The sequence below is a fragment of the Lissotriton helveticus genome, chromosome 1_1 (genome assembly GCF_964261635.1).
Source record: "Lissotriton helveticus chromosome 1_1, aLisHel1.1, whole genome shotgun sequence".
In the NCBI taxonomy this organism is placed as follows: domain Eukaryota; kingdom Metazoa; phylum Chordata; class Amphibia; order Caudata; family Salamandridae; genus Lissotriton; species Lissotriton helveticus.
The window spans coordinates 1,330,231,988-1,330,248,509 of record NC_136057.1 but is presented as its reverse complement, the minus strand read 5'-3'; the positions used below and the strand labels follow the sequence as shown (position 1 = coordinate 1,330,248,509).

The 16,522-nt window shown below is 40.6% G+C and overlaps 1 protein-coding gene across 1 annotated transcript in view; it reads right to left on the bottom strand.

Annotated features, from left to right (window-relative positions):
* LOC144772798 (von Willebrand factor A domain-containing protein 7-like) overlaps nt 1-16,522 on the bottom strand; it is a 556,704-nt gene that overhangs the window by 252,053 nt on the left and 288,129 nt on the right. The window contains exons 5-7 of the mRNA XM_078657375.1: nt 6,052-6,238; nt 2,976-3,145; nt 1,244-1,356 (exon numbers count right to left, since the gene is read on the bottom strand). Coding sequence (XP_078513501.1) covers nt 1,244-1,356; nt 2,976-3,145; nt 6,052-6,238 — 470 coding nt within the window. The remainder of the gene's footprint in view (nt 1-1,243; nt 1,357-2,975; nt 3,146-6,051; nt 6,239-16,522) is intronic.

The following is a 16,522-nucleotide window of genomic DNA, read 5'->3' as shown; positions in this document are numbered from 1 at the left end:
TATAATGTGAAGGATCTGGAATAACAGAAACACTATACACAAGACAATACATTATCTAGGTACAAAGACGAGACGTGAATGAACTTATAACATCAATGTTTGCTAAAGTACTATATGACGTAAAGAAATTGATTGTAATACACCTGACACTGTGTAAATAAGAACAAAAAAAGGCCAATAAAGTTGTTTTAAAAAAAAGTTAGATACAAATTGCTTGTGAAGTACTGAAGCAGCACACTCGCACAGTATTTACAGGAATAAAACATCCAGTTTTAAAACCAACTAACTAACGCCTGTAAAAGAAAACATACGATTGGGCGTAGGTGAGCAGAAAGCAGGAAATGATGCAAACTACGCAAAGATCATACTTGAGGTTTTGTTTAGGTAACAACGTTTTTGATAACAGGAAGACTCATATGTCAATCAAATACATGATTGCTTTTAAAAACCTTGTAGCGATGCATAAATTGTAGAGACTGCAAACAAGAAACATCTAGCGAAATTTGCAACTACCAGCTCCTCCTAAGTGACCAACCTGAAGGGGAGGAAGTTTAACCTCACTGGAGGTCAGTACCATAGCCACACCTATTGGCATTTGTCGAAGGGGTGATTTTGGAATTGTTTTCAAAGGTGTGGTGAGATTTTCATTAGATTGGCCTGTTTGGACATGATTCTGGCTGTGACTGTTGCAATTCTGTTAAAATGAAACCAATAAGGTTTAAGCTGATGCTCTGCGTTGCTCCGAAGATGTAAACAGCTCTTTCGATCGCTTTTTGGCTCTCTGGGTTTTTCTATGTTGAAGGCAATTTTGTTGCTTGATGCTTGAATCAATTATTATATTGTAAGTCTTGATTGTTGGTGGAGTAGATTATACTGCTTAATGTTGCTTAGTGGGCATATTTATATGAACCAATATGGCCTGATTGTCCAACTTACTCAATGTATAGACTGGAAGGCGTGTTACTCAGTACTGCTAATGGACTGAAAATGTTGGGGAGAATAATGGGTGACTTGAATATATTTCTACTGCAAAGGGCAGTCTTACTGGGTTAATTTGCATTTTTTTAACACTGCAGTTTGCACAGTGAAACAAAAACATTTGTAAAAACGACGACACACAATTTTGCACAAGCCTCAGCAAATGTATATACATCACATGGTTATAGAGTCTGCCTCCTCATTACACATTGGCATAGAAAGCCCCCGGCTCTCTGTAATGCCCTGTAGCAATGCTGTATCTCACCCCAAGTGCTGATAAACACATGCCTGGATCTTGGCCACCAGCCTCTGGTTTTAAATTTGCAACTTTAGTCTTGAAAATGTCAGCATCTTTTGTCTGGAATACTGGTCCAAACCCTGAAATGAGAGAAAATCAAACATCTCTCATTGTTCTACCAGGTCGTGGATATAAATGATGGTACTTCAAAGTTCAAGTAACCAAATGTTGTGATTTCATCTGTGAGCATTAGAAGTGGTTTCCAGCCAAGAAAAAAATTTGGACAAATGAGACTATTGGCCAGATTTAGATCTTAGCAGATGTGTTACTCCGTCTCAACACCGAAATATAATTTGCATGGGATATATTGGAATTTATATTTCGGTGGACAGGAGGATATCCATCACGGTTGTGGCGGAGTAACCTGTCCAACAATATCTAAATCATGCCTTATGAGGGGCAGATAAACAAGTGGTAAGGATAGTAAACGTCACATGAAACTTCATGAACTAACATTTTGGGTATAAGCATGCTTTGTAAAGTATCTTGCAATGATATCCTCTTGATCTATATATCGGAATTGTATGTATTTATCATAACTGTCAAATTGGAGAATTTGCTAATGTTTACTAACATACAACTTCGGCCATTTTGGTTAAACTTTACGAGTTTCATCAAGTGGTGAACTTAAATGCTACAAAAAAGGAAGACAACCAACTTCAGCCGCCATTTACTGCACTAGGAGTTATTCCTGCTGCAGCAAAGGCGCTGAGCAAGACAGTGTTGCCTGTTGTCAGTCAGCAGCAGTTCCAAGTTTCAGGCCATCCACCCATGGGCCAAGTCCTGAGTCCCACCACCAATGTGCTTGCACTGCCATGTACGCCGTAACTTCCCTTGTCCACCTTCCACCACCATCTGAGCTCGCCTTGCCATCTGCTTTCCCCACCAACAGAGCGACATCCTCTGACCATGCCTGTCTTGCGGCCTGCTTCCCCTGCCACATGCTATTTACCATGTAGAGGGATTATGGTAACTTCCTTCTGGATTTCCTGTCACAGGTTGTCCCACCCATAGATCAAATCAGTAAGTCCCTCTTGATCAAAAAATCTAAGTATTCTTACTATCAGGATAGAGATAAAGGGTGCTGTACCATTGCCCTAAGTGGCTGAGACAGAAATGACAGGTTGCTGCTCAGCAGACATGGGGTCCCTGCTCTGATGAGGGTATAGAGGAGTTGGGTGTGTGCTTATCTGCATTATCTAGGTCAGATAGTCTGTTTTTGCGAATGGATTCTTCTCCCTTCGTTTTACATGTGGAATCTGCCTATCCCACACAGTTGTGGTGTATTTTATCATTCATTGGCTTATGACCCATTTCTGCTCTCAATCAGAGCTTTACATCAGACTGTCTACCGCCCTGAAGCCTGTCTTTCCCGCTATCTGTAGTGGGGCAGCTATGAGCCTGTTTGTCATCATCGTATGTCGGCCATGCGGTATCTGCTTTTGACTCAATATGTAAAGCTTGTAACAAAATGGGGGGGGGGGGTAATATGCAGCTATGCCATGGACACACACACTGCTGTAAAATACCCTTTCATAACCAGGATTCACGATCCTGGTGCCCTTTGCGCGCTGTTTATCTTCTTCTTTCGCAATAAACACGATCTATATGGCAATGAAGCCTGTGTGTGAAGTGCTATCAATAGCAATAAAAACACCATACCTGACATTTCTTGCATTCTCTTGGGAATCAAACTCACCTGTTGAGTTGAAAGGCACCAGTACATAGGTTGATGGCTCAGTTAAGGTTCCTTTTTTACTGCCAACAATCGAGAACACATTCTGTTTTTTTGCTGCTAGGTCACCTGTGGAAACCTCTCTGGTGTCAACAACACAGCTCCAGACACCTCCTGCTCCTAAATTCAGAAGTCTGTACGAGAAACATGACAAAAAAGTGAGGTCTGTGGAACTTAAGGTGCTAAGACAAGCCTAACAACAAACAACCATGTAATGGAAGGAATGCCTCAATTAATCTTAGCCATCGGCAACAGCTCGGGCTGCAGATCAGTTTTCACACACCAAGCCACTCTAGATAGAGACCAGCCATATGCAAATCAGTGTTTGTCCTGCTCCATAAGCAGCAGAGAAGTCCAGGCCTGGTCCTCTCCAGACATAAACACAAACCACATAAAACAGGAACATTCCTCTTAAACGAGCAATGAGCATTTACTGACATCACAGGCACAGACCAAACAATGTCACTCCGTACAATGTCACTCCTGACACTATTGTTCATTGCTCAATACAGGCTAAAGTGACCAACCCAAAAAGAAAGGTAAAGGTGCGATGTGACTCAGACTGCCAAGAGTCCGGACTTCAACAGTTGTGTACTCCACATGAAAGAAACCGCAGGTTAATGTATGACACAATGTTAAGGTAGGGCTTTAGCTCCCTCCTCCCCTTGGCGTTGGTTTATTTTATTAATGTCTCAATTAAACATACGTGAACATATTTGTGCATTTTTATCTATTCTCTGCAAAATGGTAAAGGAATGGATAACATATTCCGTTTTCATATTTCATAAATGAAAAAGAATATTATATATATCTTTTATTTAGGCAATTGTTCTAGAGATGTTTTACTAATGCTCCCACTTTGCTCAGTGTGATTAGTTTGGATGGAATGTCAGGCACTTCCTGCAAAGGATTACTGGATATCAGGATCATGCTACCTTGTGGCATGATCCCGGCTCCATCATTGTACACATGTGTTGTATTCCGCTTGAAATTTAAGATCAGTATCTGGAATTTGGGTGGCAGCCCCCCCCTGGCAAACAGAGGGTACGCCAACATTTTAAATACGTGAATTTTTTCATTGGAGTCCGGTGGCCTCCATACTGTGGAACTTCTAAATTGGACATAGGCTCTTCTTTTCAGTAATTGACTCTCTGAGTAGAGAGGCAGTGTTCAGAGAGTCATGGCTCCTGTGATGTGTGCTAGACACTCAGCAGCACACAAAAAACAACACTTCATAAATGACTGTCCAGCCAGTGCTTTTTCTGATAAGACAACCCCCCAAAAGTTAAGAGTAGACTAATGTGGTAGTGCTGAGGGGCCGGCTGCTGCTACTGGATGGACCCCAAACACAAGCTGGGCACAGCATATGCAGAATTTTAACCCGTTCGGTGCTTATGACGGCTCACGGCCGACATGAGTTACGGTAGGTGTGTGCTCATGACGGCCGGGAGCCATCAGAACGTTGCCGCTCCGTCCATACGTTATTAATTTCCCACCTGTGCAGGAGAATTAATCAGTGGGTGGAGTTCTAATGGCTCCCGGCTGTCATGAGCACATGCCCACCGTTAGCTCTTTCTAGGTCCAGCATCACCAGGATTCTATAGTAGGAAAGATAGGAATCTTTGGTTTGACATCAACATCTGGCCTATTTTGTCAAAAACTTGTATATATGAAAATATTTACACTGTACATAATGTTCACCACCTGAGCACCGTGCACACTTGTCACTTCCATGCATTTATTTATCTTGACAGTCTACCTTAGTAATGTGTATATCAATGAATGAAGTAATTCTGATATAAATGACCTCATCACAAAAATGTTCTTTTTGTTCTCATGTCTTATTCATTAAGTGCTAAGTCTTTGCTTTATCGTTGTGTGTTAGAGAGCTTATGTTTCAAATTGCATTAATAGCATCCTCAACTTATGCTTGTTCTACACGACAGAATCAATTTGTATTTAACTATAAACTTACCCAGGTTCTGAGTGACACAGGGTTACCCCCTTTTTGTTAAAGACAACCTAGTGCGCCCGCTTTCCTGATATTAGCTTATTATTGCTAGAGAGATGAGGGTATTTCTCTCAATGTATTCAAGCAACGTTTTTCGAAACCCAACAAAGCACTGAAATCATTTGCCATCTGTAGGTAAAAGTGACATTTCAGCTTTAACTTTATGTAAACTCTATGGAAACACACATGGGTTAATTGGATTAAAGTATGAACAGTCTAGGTTGAGAGCGCATGGTTCGTCTACCTCCTTATTGGATGGCTTGATTCCTGGATTTTCGGATGTAAATAGATAAAATGCTGGGATATATATATGTATATTCTTTTTCAGTCCACCGTAATTTCACAGACCCGGCCCTGTGGGCGTTGGTGCGTGTACAAGTGTGAGAACCCTCATATAAACACAGCAATCTCCATAATAGAAGGGAAATGCGCACTCCAAAGTTGCTCGTTCTGCCAATATTTAATCCGCCATGTTGTACAGGTATGGTTTCAAAAACACTTGGCACGTTTCGGTGAACACTTGCCTTGCTCACAGGTCTGCAGCCTGCTTCAATCAGAGACTCATGTCTGATTTGAAAGACATCCAGCAACGGCCTATGGTACTGGAATGTGTGAGACAAAGGCACGTGTGCGTCGAGGGATAACTGGTAGTGCCCTAATGTATTGAGGCCAGTTACTGCAAGACTTGTGTCTGCTTGGAGAGTCCTCTTGTAACGGGTCAAGGCACTGTAGTCTACATCATGATAGTGCTGATATCAGCTTTTTAATACCCAGAGAGCATTCAAGTATCGCATTTTTCGGATTTAAAGCTGAAAGGGAAAGCCTCCATTTTCAGTTCCTTACTTATTGGTAAAACAATCTAGTCTTATTGGCTTTGCCAATGTTTATGTTTATTATGCAAGCCTTTTTCCACAGTCACTGACCTATTATTAGATTAATGTACAATGAGTATGAGGATGAACAGGCAGGCTATCATGCCATTCACGAGTTGTCTTACACTTTAGGATACCAGTCTGTCCCATATATTACCTCGCCATTCTTTGGACCCCAACTTTGTCTTTGATGATCTCCAGTACTTCAGTAGTTGCCTTTACAGCCACTTCAGCGGCTTCATAGTGAAGATAGCCATGCGAGGAAGTTTCCATATCCTTGTTAATGCCACCAACAGGCTCGTCATAACTTCCAAAGTCAGTACTGCCTCCATGGCTGCATTTTCCTAACAGCAAAAATATATTAATAGAAGGATGAAGTCAATACATATTGTGATATAAGTTTATTACAAGAATTCTGTATTACACCTCTCGTCCATAAAAATATAATCAGCATCCAATGTTAAAGATATACAAAAAAAATTGACATTTAAAATTCTTGAACACAATTGATTGTACGTCAAAAAGTCGTGGTTAAAATAACAATTCATTCACTGATTGCAAAGACAAATTAGGCTACTGTGACATTCTATGGTTCTAGAGAAAATATTTAAATGCCCTGTGCACCGACTAAATATCTACTCTATTAATTATAGGTTAATGATATAGCTTACATGCTTCTAATACCAATGGACTTCAGAGCATTAGACATGCCAATTCAAGTGATAGCCATCCTGAGCATTGACAGCAAGGTTGATTAGAGGTAATTCTAACAGCGAGGTAATATTTAAATTATAGTGATAGTGCAGTGCACCAAGAACAAAAGGAAGTAGGTGACCATGAAAACATGGGCAAATACCATTTAATAAAAAAATCCACCATTGCAACTTTTATTTTAAATTTGACCTCAATAGAGAACGTCAAAGACTTTCTAGGAAAGCTTGTGTACCAGCAATGATTTCTTCATATTCAACTGCCTCATTGTACACATATTAACTTGAACTTTATTGCGTACAACCATGTTTTTGAAGTTAATTTGCACATCACAATTATATAAAATACATTATTTTAATTATATTTCTTGTGATCCATGGCAGATTTTTCAAGCACTCTGCTGCCAAACTAGGAATACTATGAATTGTCCAGGAAGCCATAAACCTTTTACATGCAATCTGACTCTTAATTCGGAGGGAGCACAACCCAAGCTCTACAGGAAAAGCTTTTAAACCTACACTACATGGCAGCCCTTCGCTCAAACTCCATGATCAACAAACAGTCCTAACAGGCCATATGAAAGAGTTGGTGCAATTTGCGTCTGATATACCTTTAGTAATGGTGTTATGGTTAGGCCGCAATTTTGCTCATTAAAAACGTATTCGGGCCATCATGAGTGCCTATTCAAAATTTTACAAACAACTCAATTCTCATTGAAAATAGCTCATTTATATAACTGCATCTAGTTTACCATTATCTATGAACCAACTAAATATTTGCTTTCCACCTCCCCATTGCACCCAATGAGGTTTCTTTATATTGTTAACTTCTGGCTATACAGTAAGACTTCAGGGCGTGGTAATCCGGCTGGCATACAGGCTACCACAAGCAAATCATAAAGCCAAACTTAGAAAGAGCCAATGAAGACATGGGGGATTTACTTCACCTGAATGAAGCTATGCGAACGGATCATTAAAAAAGGGAGAACAGCAATGGGCCCAGGAAACAACCTTGTTTCAGACAATTAGCAAATGGAATCTATGTTCACTTTTGCCCAAACATCAGTGTGAAAATCTGTGTGAAAAGCAATTAATAATGATAGAAGAGAATTAGTAATGCCCATTGATGTTTGGTTGTGACAACACATTTCGATCCACAACATAAAAGGATGATTTAAAGTCAGCAAAATGTATACATAATGAACCTGCCTCAGATCTTTTGTGCATAATATAAGTTTAGGCATATAAAAGATGGAGGGTAGATTGCCTATGCCTAAATCCCACCTGCTTCTTTGGCATGAGTTGAAACTATCTACCAAATGCTCAACAACTTTCAACTAAATAGGTCCAAAAATATTTGAAGCCACATCTGAAAGGGAGATAAGCTGATGCACTGTCAGGCTAATAGTGATGCCTCCTTTTTCCAACTAGGGAATTGAATGACCTTGCCAGCTGTCCAGATTGTAACAGAAAATTGGGTGAAATGTGGGAGTAACAATTCTCCATGACCTTCAGAACAGTCATTTTGTTTTTAAAATATAATACTATTAAGTCAATATTTCTTTGAGTGTATGGAAACAAATCCCTCAATTTCACATTCTCCTCAGTCAGTTATAAATAGTTGTATTTTAGTATTTCAAATGTGTTCAGATGGCAATAATATTCTGTCTAATCATGAAGAATACCAGGATGCCTCGGATACTGGACATAGATTTAGAGGGAAGGCGATTATGTGTAATTTTGGCAGATGGGTAACTTTTCAGAAGGCTTAGAAACTAGAAAATAATCCTCTGAGTTACAAAATCCTTCTAGCAAATTAGCTTTTTCTTCTAGGTGGGAATGTTGATTTAAGTATCAGATATTTCATTAGCAACAAGTTACAGCAGAGGTTCTGCAGTCAGATGTAGTTTAACTGAATACTGACACATCTTTTTTAAATTGGAGGTCCAGTCCCTTTCTGGATCAGATTTCCAATGACAGCATTTTAAAAATGCATTGGTGGAAGTCTGCTGACACTCATGGCCCTCCACCTCTGCATCTGCAAGGGTTCACACTGGAAATTAGGCCTCACTGTACCTGAGAGAGGATGCCTGTGAACCTCTGCAAATGGCTGTTGTGCACTGTGCCAGATTAGGACAACCAAGGGATATCAGAAAATGGATCTGGGCGATCACAGTGTAATAACATAGGCTGTTTTTCAACCTGATCCATCAAACATTAGGCCCAAATTGCATAATTTGACTTCATAGTAGAAGGTGAGACAGAAAGAGAGAAAGAGAGAGAGTCTCTGGGTTTGTGCACGAGAGAGATGGACTGATCATACCACGAAATAAGTTCAAGTCTAATTTTACTGTAGCACCACATGTATCTCTTCTAATCAAAAACAAGATAGATTTACCTCAGAAAATCATGGTTGCTTTTTTTTATTTTCCCGGTACGTTCATCTACTCTTAGTGGTACTCCCTTTATTCAAAACGTGCAGTCATTTGCATTAACATCTTTTTTAATTATCTATTTAAGGTTTATATACAAAAGATTTTGTTGTTAAGCTTTGAAATATATTTTCTTATATAATAGCATACTGTGCTGATTTTTTTTTACCTATATCATTTTAAAAAAAAATCTCCCTTCCTTTCTAGGTAGGGCGTGAATGGCGCTTGCACTACTTATGCCAAACATGTTACATTTTATAGTTACTCTAAAGGGTCTAGGGTCAGCCTCCTTTTTACTCTTTTTATTGAAACTTTTCTGTGATTAGTAAGACACATCAATCTCACATTTGGTACAAATATGGTCAACTTGCACCACACATTTCTCCTACAGGTACAGTAAATGTTTCTTTCTTGTCGGCTCAACATGGTTCTACTAATGGACACGGTGATGGAATACCGCTAGGATCTACTCCCCTCCCGTCTTGGGGCGACTAAGACATTGGATTTTTTTGATCCAGAGCCTTCATCTCCTGGCTTGAGACATTTGCCAATCACAGCTGGGCTCAGCTCATAGGAGACTTTCAGTGTGTTATACTATTGTCAGTTTACAATGCATGAGAAACTCTTTTGACGTTTCCGAGAGTCTGGGAGCACTGGGACACTTTCTGTACCTGGGCCCTGAAGGGGTGGCTTCTGGTTTTCAATAAATGGATTATCTCCAAGTATTGAGTTATAGTTTTATAGCTTTACAGATCTCTGCAGTTGACACTTTTTACACATGTAACAAATATGTATGGAGTCAAAACTTTAAGGATTATGGGCTTTAGCCCACAAGATAGGTCTTTTATTCTTTCATATATTTTTCATGTGTGCATTATATTTACGGTTTTATTGATTGTTTTCTTATTCCAATGGTTTTTAGGGGCACATGTATCATTGTAAATACCGGTTGCAAAGGGGCAGAAGCGCAGAATCTGCCCCTTTGCTACCGGTATTTTTGCATTTGGGATGCATCAACCCAAATGTAATCTCGCAATTTAGGTAATCGCAAATGTTGCTATTACCTAAATTGTGAATGCATTTAGGGAATCGGAATCGATGCAATACATGATGCAATTTAAAATTGCGATTTTGCAATTTGGGGTCGCAAATTACCACCAATTTAAAGTTAATGATAATTTGCAAAAACTTTGAAAAATGCACGAAAGTGCATTTTTTAAAGTCCCATGTTGCACACACACATGCCCTTGGGGAATGTGTGTGCGCAGCATGTGATCACATGCATCAGAGTGGCCTTTTGGCCCCCTTGCGCCCTTGAATTTGCATGCACAATGTGCGAGTGCCTGTAGGCCCATAGGAATTAATACGAAGCGATTCCTTAACTGTGAATTGTAATCTGCAATTTGCAATTAAGGAATATGTAGGAATGGCTAATATTTTAGCGAACCCTACATGCATAGGCAATTGTGATTCCATAATTGCATTTCCTTAATAATCGCAATTATGGAATCGCAATTGCCTACAATGATGCATGGGCCCCTTAGTAACTATACAAATAAATAAACTTGAAACTTGAAAGTGTGGTAGCCCTGGGGAGCAGCACAGAAAAAAGCATCTGATAAGTGTGATGCTCCTATTACCATGACCTAGAGAATCTGGATTTCATAAAAGACACGGAGGCTAACATTATGCATCATACTTTTAATGCATTCTCCAAGCAGAAGCATACTTCACAAAGTAAAAGGTTCCAGAACAGAACATTAGGAGCATACAATAGGCATGAGCCATCAACAATCTGCCTCTTTCAAATGTGGAGGAGAAGAAAATAAGTCCCAAACTTTAGTCTTCCAGACACTTGTCTCAGACCAAACACAAAATGAAGGACGAAGAAGAACAAAGGAACCAAAAGGCCAAAATTCTCGAAATTATGAAAGGTTACCTGAAAAAAGAGAGAAATATAAGCATTTCCAGAAAGGATGGAAAGACAAGCAAAGCACAATGCAACCTAAACAATATTATTAAATTATTAAATCAACAATATCTAAATAATAATCTTTGAAACATTAGAAAACATTTTCCATCAAAGGTATTAGAGACTTAGAGAAATATATATAGTAAGCCTTAGCCTTCCAAGGAAAGGGATCGGTGGGATAATGTTAGCCTCCGTGTCTTTAATGAAATCCAGATTCTCTAGTCATGGTAATAGGAGAATTGCAATTTCATTACAAGAACGGAGGCTACTTATATCTTGTTGGTATATCTTGTTGCATGTTGGTAGCTTTGAAAGACTACATCAGACATGTGTTTGATTGGTTTATAGTAATGTTGTGCGAAAGTGCTAGCATTAGACCAGTCAGCAGCTTTGAGAATGTCATCTAACTTACCACCAGACCAGAAAGATTTACTAGCCATAGCACCTCTAAGTGAGGGAGCTTGGAATTTCTTTAAATCAATACCTGCTAACTTCTTGACAGTTTTCACCCATCAGGCAATGGAAGTAGAAGTGATACCTCTATGAGGATTAACAAAAGATATAAGTAACTGATTCAGACACTGAGCACGAAGACCATTAATTCTGCGATTGTACTCTCTCATGCAGTATACCACACATAGTTTAGGGAATAAATCAAACCGTGGATTGAAAATTGAATCAGACATAGTCTTGTTTCTCCTAATTAGTTCAAATTTGACACCAAACATATTATAAGATCTATTGGTGATATCGAGAGCTTTGACATCAGAAACTCTTCGACAAGAAATTAAACATAGCAGTGTTGCGAGCTTGATGGATAGTGATTTCCTATTCAACTGAGTATTATCAGGCCAATTAGAGAAAAGACCAGAATTAACTTAACGTCCCAGAGAGCCTCGTATTCAGATTTAGGGGGTCTCCTTAGTCAAATACTCTTCATTACTCTACAAACAATGACATTCTTACCTACGGTTTCACCATTAACGAGGGTATGGCTTGCTGAGATAGCCGATCTATAGAAATTGATTGTTCTATAGCTGAGACACCTTTCAAACTGTTCTATAAGGAAGTTAACTATCTCAACAATAGGTGCCTGCATGGAATCCAGGTTCCTTTCTAAGCACTAATGTACCCAGCATCTCCATATGTTGTTGTACCTGCAGTGAGTGACAGGGGCCCAGGACTCTCCGAGGAGAGCTGAATTCGTTGATGAAAGTCCTGAGACTTCATTGGATCTCCTGACACTCTCCAGGCAAGAAGGTTGAAACTCCCGCTCTGAATTAGGGGGTGATCTCCTCCATCTATGTCTGTTAGAAGATTCTCTAGGGTAGGAATCAAGAAGGGGGCGTTGCAAGCTAGTTCTAAAAAGGTGGGGAACCAGGCCGAACATGGCCAGAAAGAGTTATTAGGACAAGGCAGCATTGATCCTGTCTCACTTTCTGTAAAACTCTCTGGATCTTGGCAAAGGGAGAGAAAGTGTACGCGTTGACTCTTTTCCAAGGTTGGGAAAAAGTGTTCACTGCCAGAGCAGCTGGGTCGGGCATCCAACTGAAGTATTTTTCCAACTGGAAGGTTAGTATGCTCGCAAAGAGATCTATTTGTAGGGGACCCTCAATCTTGTTGAGATACTGGAACACAGAAACACGGAGTGTCCAATCACTGTAGTCTAAAAGGAACCTCGCGTTCCAATTTGCAGAAATGTTCATTTTTCCTGGGAGGTATTCCGCTCCGAGAGCGCTTTTGTGTTCCAGGCAGAACATCCAAAGTTGTTTGGCTAAATTCGAGAGGTCCACAGATTTGGTACCTCCCAGCCAGTTTATAAAGAGTACCGCGGACATATTGTCCATCTTTAAGATAACTGATCTGCCCTGGAGAGAATTTCTGAAGCTCATGAATACATAAAGACCATCTGTTAGTTCTAAATAGTTTATGCGGTGAGAGGACTACTCTTGCGACCAGACACCGCCCGTATTCTGATCAAGAAGGCAAGCTCCCCAGCCATGAAGGCTCGCATCTGATTCTAAAACAAACTCTGGTACAGAACCAAAAATTGCTTTGCCATTCCAGGCGTCTAGATTCTCTAGCCACCAGGCTAGTTCTGATCTTGCTTCCTGATCTAGGATAATGCAATCTCCATACCAAAGGACGGATTTCTGAGCTCTCGCTTTTACTCTTTGAAGAGCCCAATAATTTAGGGGACCCGGAAAGATGGCTTGGATAGAGGAGGAGAGGAGACCCAGTAGTCTGGCTAGTTTCCTTAAAGTTAGGTTTTCTTGTTTCAGGACATGTCTTATTTCCTTCCTGATGTTGGTTATTTTCTTTGATGGGAGTAAAAGGAGACACTTTGTTGTATCTACAGTGAAGCCTAGGAATTTCAGGGTTTTGGAGGGAGACAAAATCGATTTTTCTTTGTTTATAATGAACCCCAAGTTTTCTAATAGATCCATTAGGGTATTCAGAACTTGAACTATCTGAGAATGGTCTTGGGACATTGGGACATTATAAGGAAGTCATCTAGGTATACAAAAAGGCAAATACTCTTAAGGACGAGGCGATTGTTCTCATGACCTTGGCGAAGCACCATGGGGCAGAGGATAGCCCGAATTATAGGGCTTGAAACTGGTACAGGTGGTTTTACAACATGAACTGAAGGACGGGTTGGTGGATTTTGGCCATTGGGATGGTAAAGTATGCATCTTTTAGGTCTTCTTTGACTAGCCAATCTCCCTCTAGTAACACATCCCTCAGGAGATGGATGCCTTTCATCTTGAAGTGCCTGTAAACCAGATATTTGTTTAGTTCCCTCAAATTTATAATGGGTCTTCAGCCCTTGTCCTTTTTCTCTACGAGAAAGAGTGTACTTATAAATAATCTTAACGTCTCTAGTGGGACTTCTATTATTGCTTATTTCTGGAGCATAGAGGATATTTCCTCCTCTACTCATTTTTGTTGATCTAGAGTGAGCGGGATGTCTCTTGGGAAAGAAGTTTGTGTAGGGGTTTGGAAGGAAGTAGCAGGAAGAGGAGGTAAAGTACTCACTTTGGGGATTGTTGCTGTTGCTGGAGCCACGTGATCTAAAGCCTCTGTTATGAGGGCCTCTCCTTCTCTGGGGTAGACTTGGGGAGGATTGGTAGCCTCTTCCGTAGCCACAAAATCTTGAATAGGGCCTTTGGTTGAAACAGCTGGAAGAAACGCCCCTTCTTCCGGCCCATCCAAAAAGGTTAGGGTTGAATACTCTCTTCATATTCTGTTGTGCCTTATCCAGGGCTGTAAATGTTGAGAGTTGAGACAAACTTCCTTAATGACTTTATAAGGTCTTCGCCAAAGAGTAAGAGTGGGAGTTCCACCTCGGTCGGTTGGCTGTAAAATTCTTGGTCGTCATTTTCGTCCAAGTCTGGGACATATTCATTGAGTATGTCCGAAGTCTCCTTATCTTGAAAATCATTATCTCCCATTTCATATTGAGCACCAAGATGTTTTGTGCCGCTAGGGACACCCAGATGTTTTTGGCCGCTAAGGACACCAGGATAGGTCGTGCCACTAAGGAGACCCAGGGAGTTTGAGACGCAAGGACCTCCGTTAATTGTTGAGGTGTTTAGACCTCCTGAGTTAGTTGAGGTGCTAGGACCTCCCATTGTGCTCCTGGAGGTTGGATGTTCAATATCTTTATTTTTCTTTGTCTCTTCCCCCTTATTTCTGTGAGGTCATCAGAGGTGTGGGAGCCCTGGTTCGCTGTAATGTTGTGCTCCTCGGTAGGGAAGGACCTCTTTGAAGTCGTCCCTTGACTCAAGGTCTCAAGCATGCAGGACCTCATTTCCTTATGGATGATTTTTTTTAAAGGCTTCATTGTCCATGCTAGGGATAGGGGCAATAGCGTTGTCTGAATTGATGTGCAGGTAGTTCGGGTGGTTTATAGGTTGTGAATGATAGACAGAAGGTTTTGGACCCTGATAAGGTATAGTGCTGGTAGTAAGGGCACTTTAAGGTAATACGAGGGCTTTAATGTTGGAGGTCTGTGATGGCGCAAAACAGGATTATCGCTTTCCAATCCCCTTTTTTTATGTAAATAGATCATTATAATCCACTTGGGCATTGAGCAAGGTTGGCAGCATTTGATCGCAATCGGGAATCGAGTAACTGATGCTCATGTGCTCGAGCGAACAGCTGCTGCCAATCTCCATAGAGAAAAGGTGCCTTGAGCTCAATGGTGTCTTTCTTCAGCTGGAGCCCAGGAGTATGAGGAAGAATGGCCCGTGGCAACGCGAGGACATAGTGCCCCCGCTGCAAAGGAGCCTTCCTCTAATGCCTTGCACTGAGCCTGGGCCCGCGTCTTGCCTCTAAAGGAAGAGAGGTACTGCAGCTGAAGCGGGTGTGTTTGAGTGGCAGCGAGCATTGTTTCGGGTAAGAACTCCAGGGTAGTAAGGCTGTTTTATGGTAGTATTGGAATTATGGTATATTATGGCAATACAGAATATTTAAACAATATACGCCAATATTATATATTTAGACAATAAAACCAATACCGAGATTTAAATAAAACTTACGTCTGTTGGCAAGAGATGGGAAATAAAGCGAGAATAAGATAAGGTAAACAAGAAGCGAAGGAGCTCCGGTAATAAGGAGGGAGTAGGAGGAGGGAGAGCTCCATAAATTAGAGATTGGTATCGAGGCAGGGGTTAGGGAAGTGGGGTAGGCCCCACGAAACAAGAAAGTGGTATAAAATGGATATTGATAGAAGTTAGAGACAGCTAATAAGCAGGTAATAAAGGTTGAACTTATCTGCTCGGAGCCACATTTAAAAGAGGCAGATTGTTGATGGCTCATGTCTATTGTATGCTCCAAATGTTCTGTTCTGGAACCTTTTACTTTGTGATGTATGCGGCTGCTTGGATACTGCATTAAAAGTATTATGCATAATGTAGCCTCCGTTCTTGTAATGACCTTGGGTGCTACAGAAAAGGATGCAACCCATTTTCAGGTCTGGAACTACCTAATGTCACCGACCCTCATCGGTCATTGGCTTCCTTTCTTCGATTTTAAGTATTGTATTGATGGTTGGTGGACATGTACATTGTTTACAAATATTTGTTAATCACTTCAGGTAGTGGCTGGTAATAAAATAGGATTACAAATGTATTATTTCATACATGCAACATTGTTTATTATGTCTTTTGGAAAGAAGTTTCTGCTCCTTCAAGTACAATACATTTAAGACAACCATTTTTGTCAGTGTCATTTCACAGCAGGGGGTGCTTCAATAAAGCCACTTGAAGGCGGCACAGTGCAAGGCATCTTTCATGCACGGTGTCCTTCATGAGATTGCAGTGGTGGATTTCGTGGGGAGGGGACGGCAAAGATGGCCCTTCTTGTTTGTTTTTTGTTTCTGGATTCTCGCAGTGAGCACCAGATCAAGGGCTGGTTTGCAGATAACATTTCAAGCAAAAATAAATTGCATACATTCAAAATTAAAATGCAGGCAATTCATTTTCAAAAGTGTGTCCAGATCTCATGCTG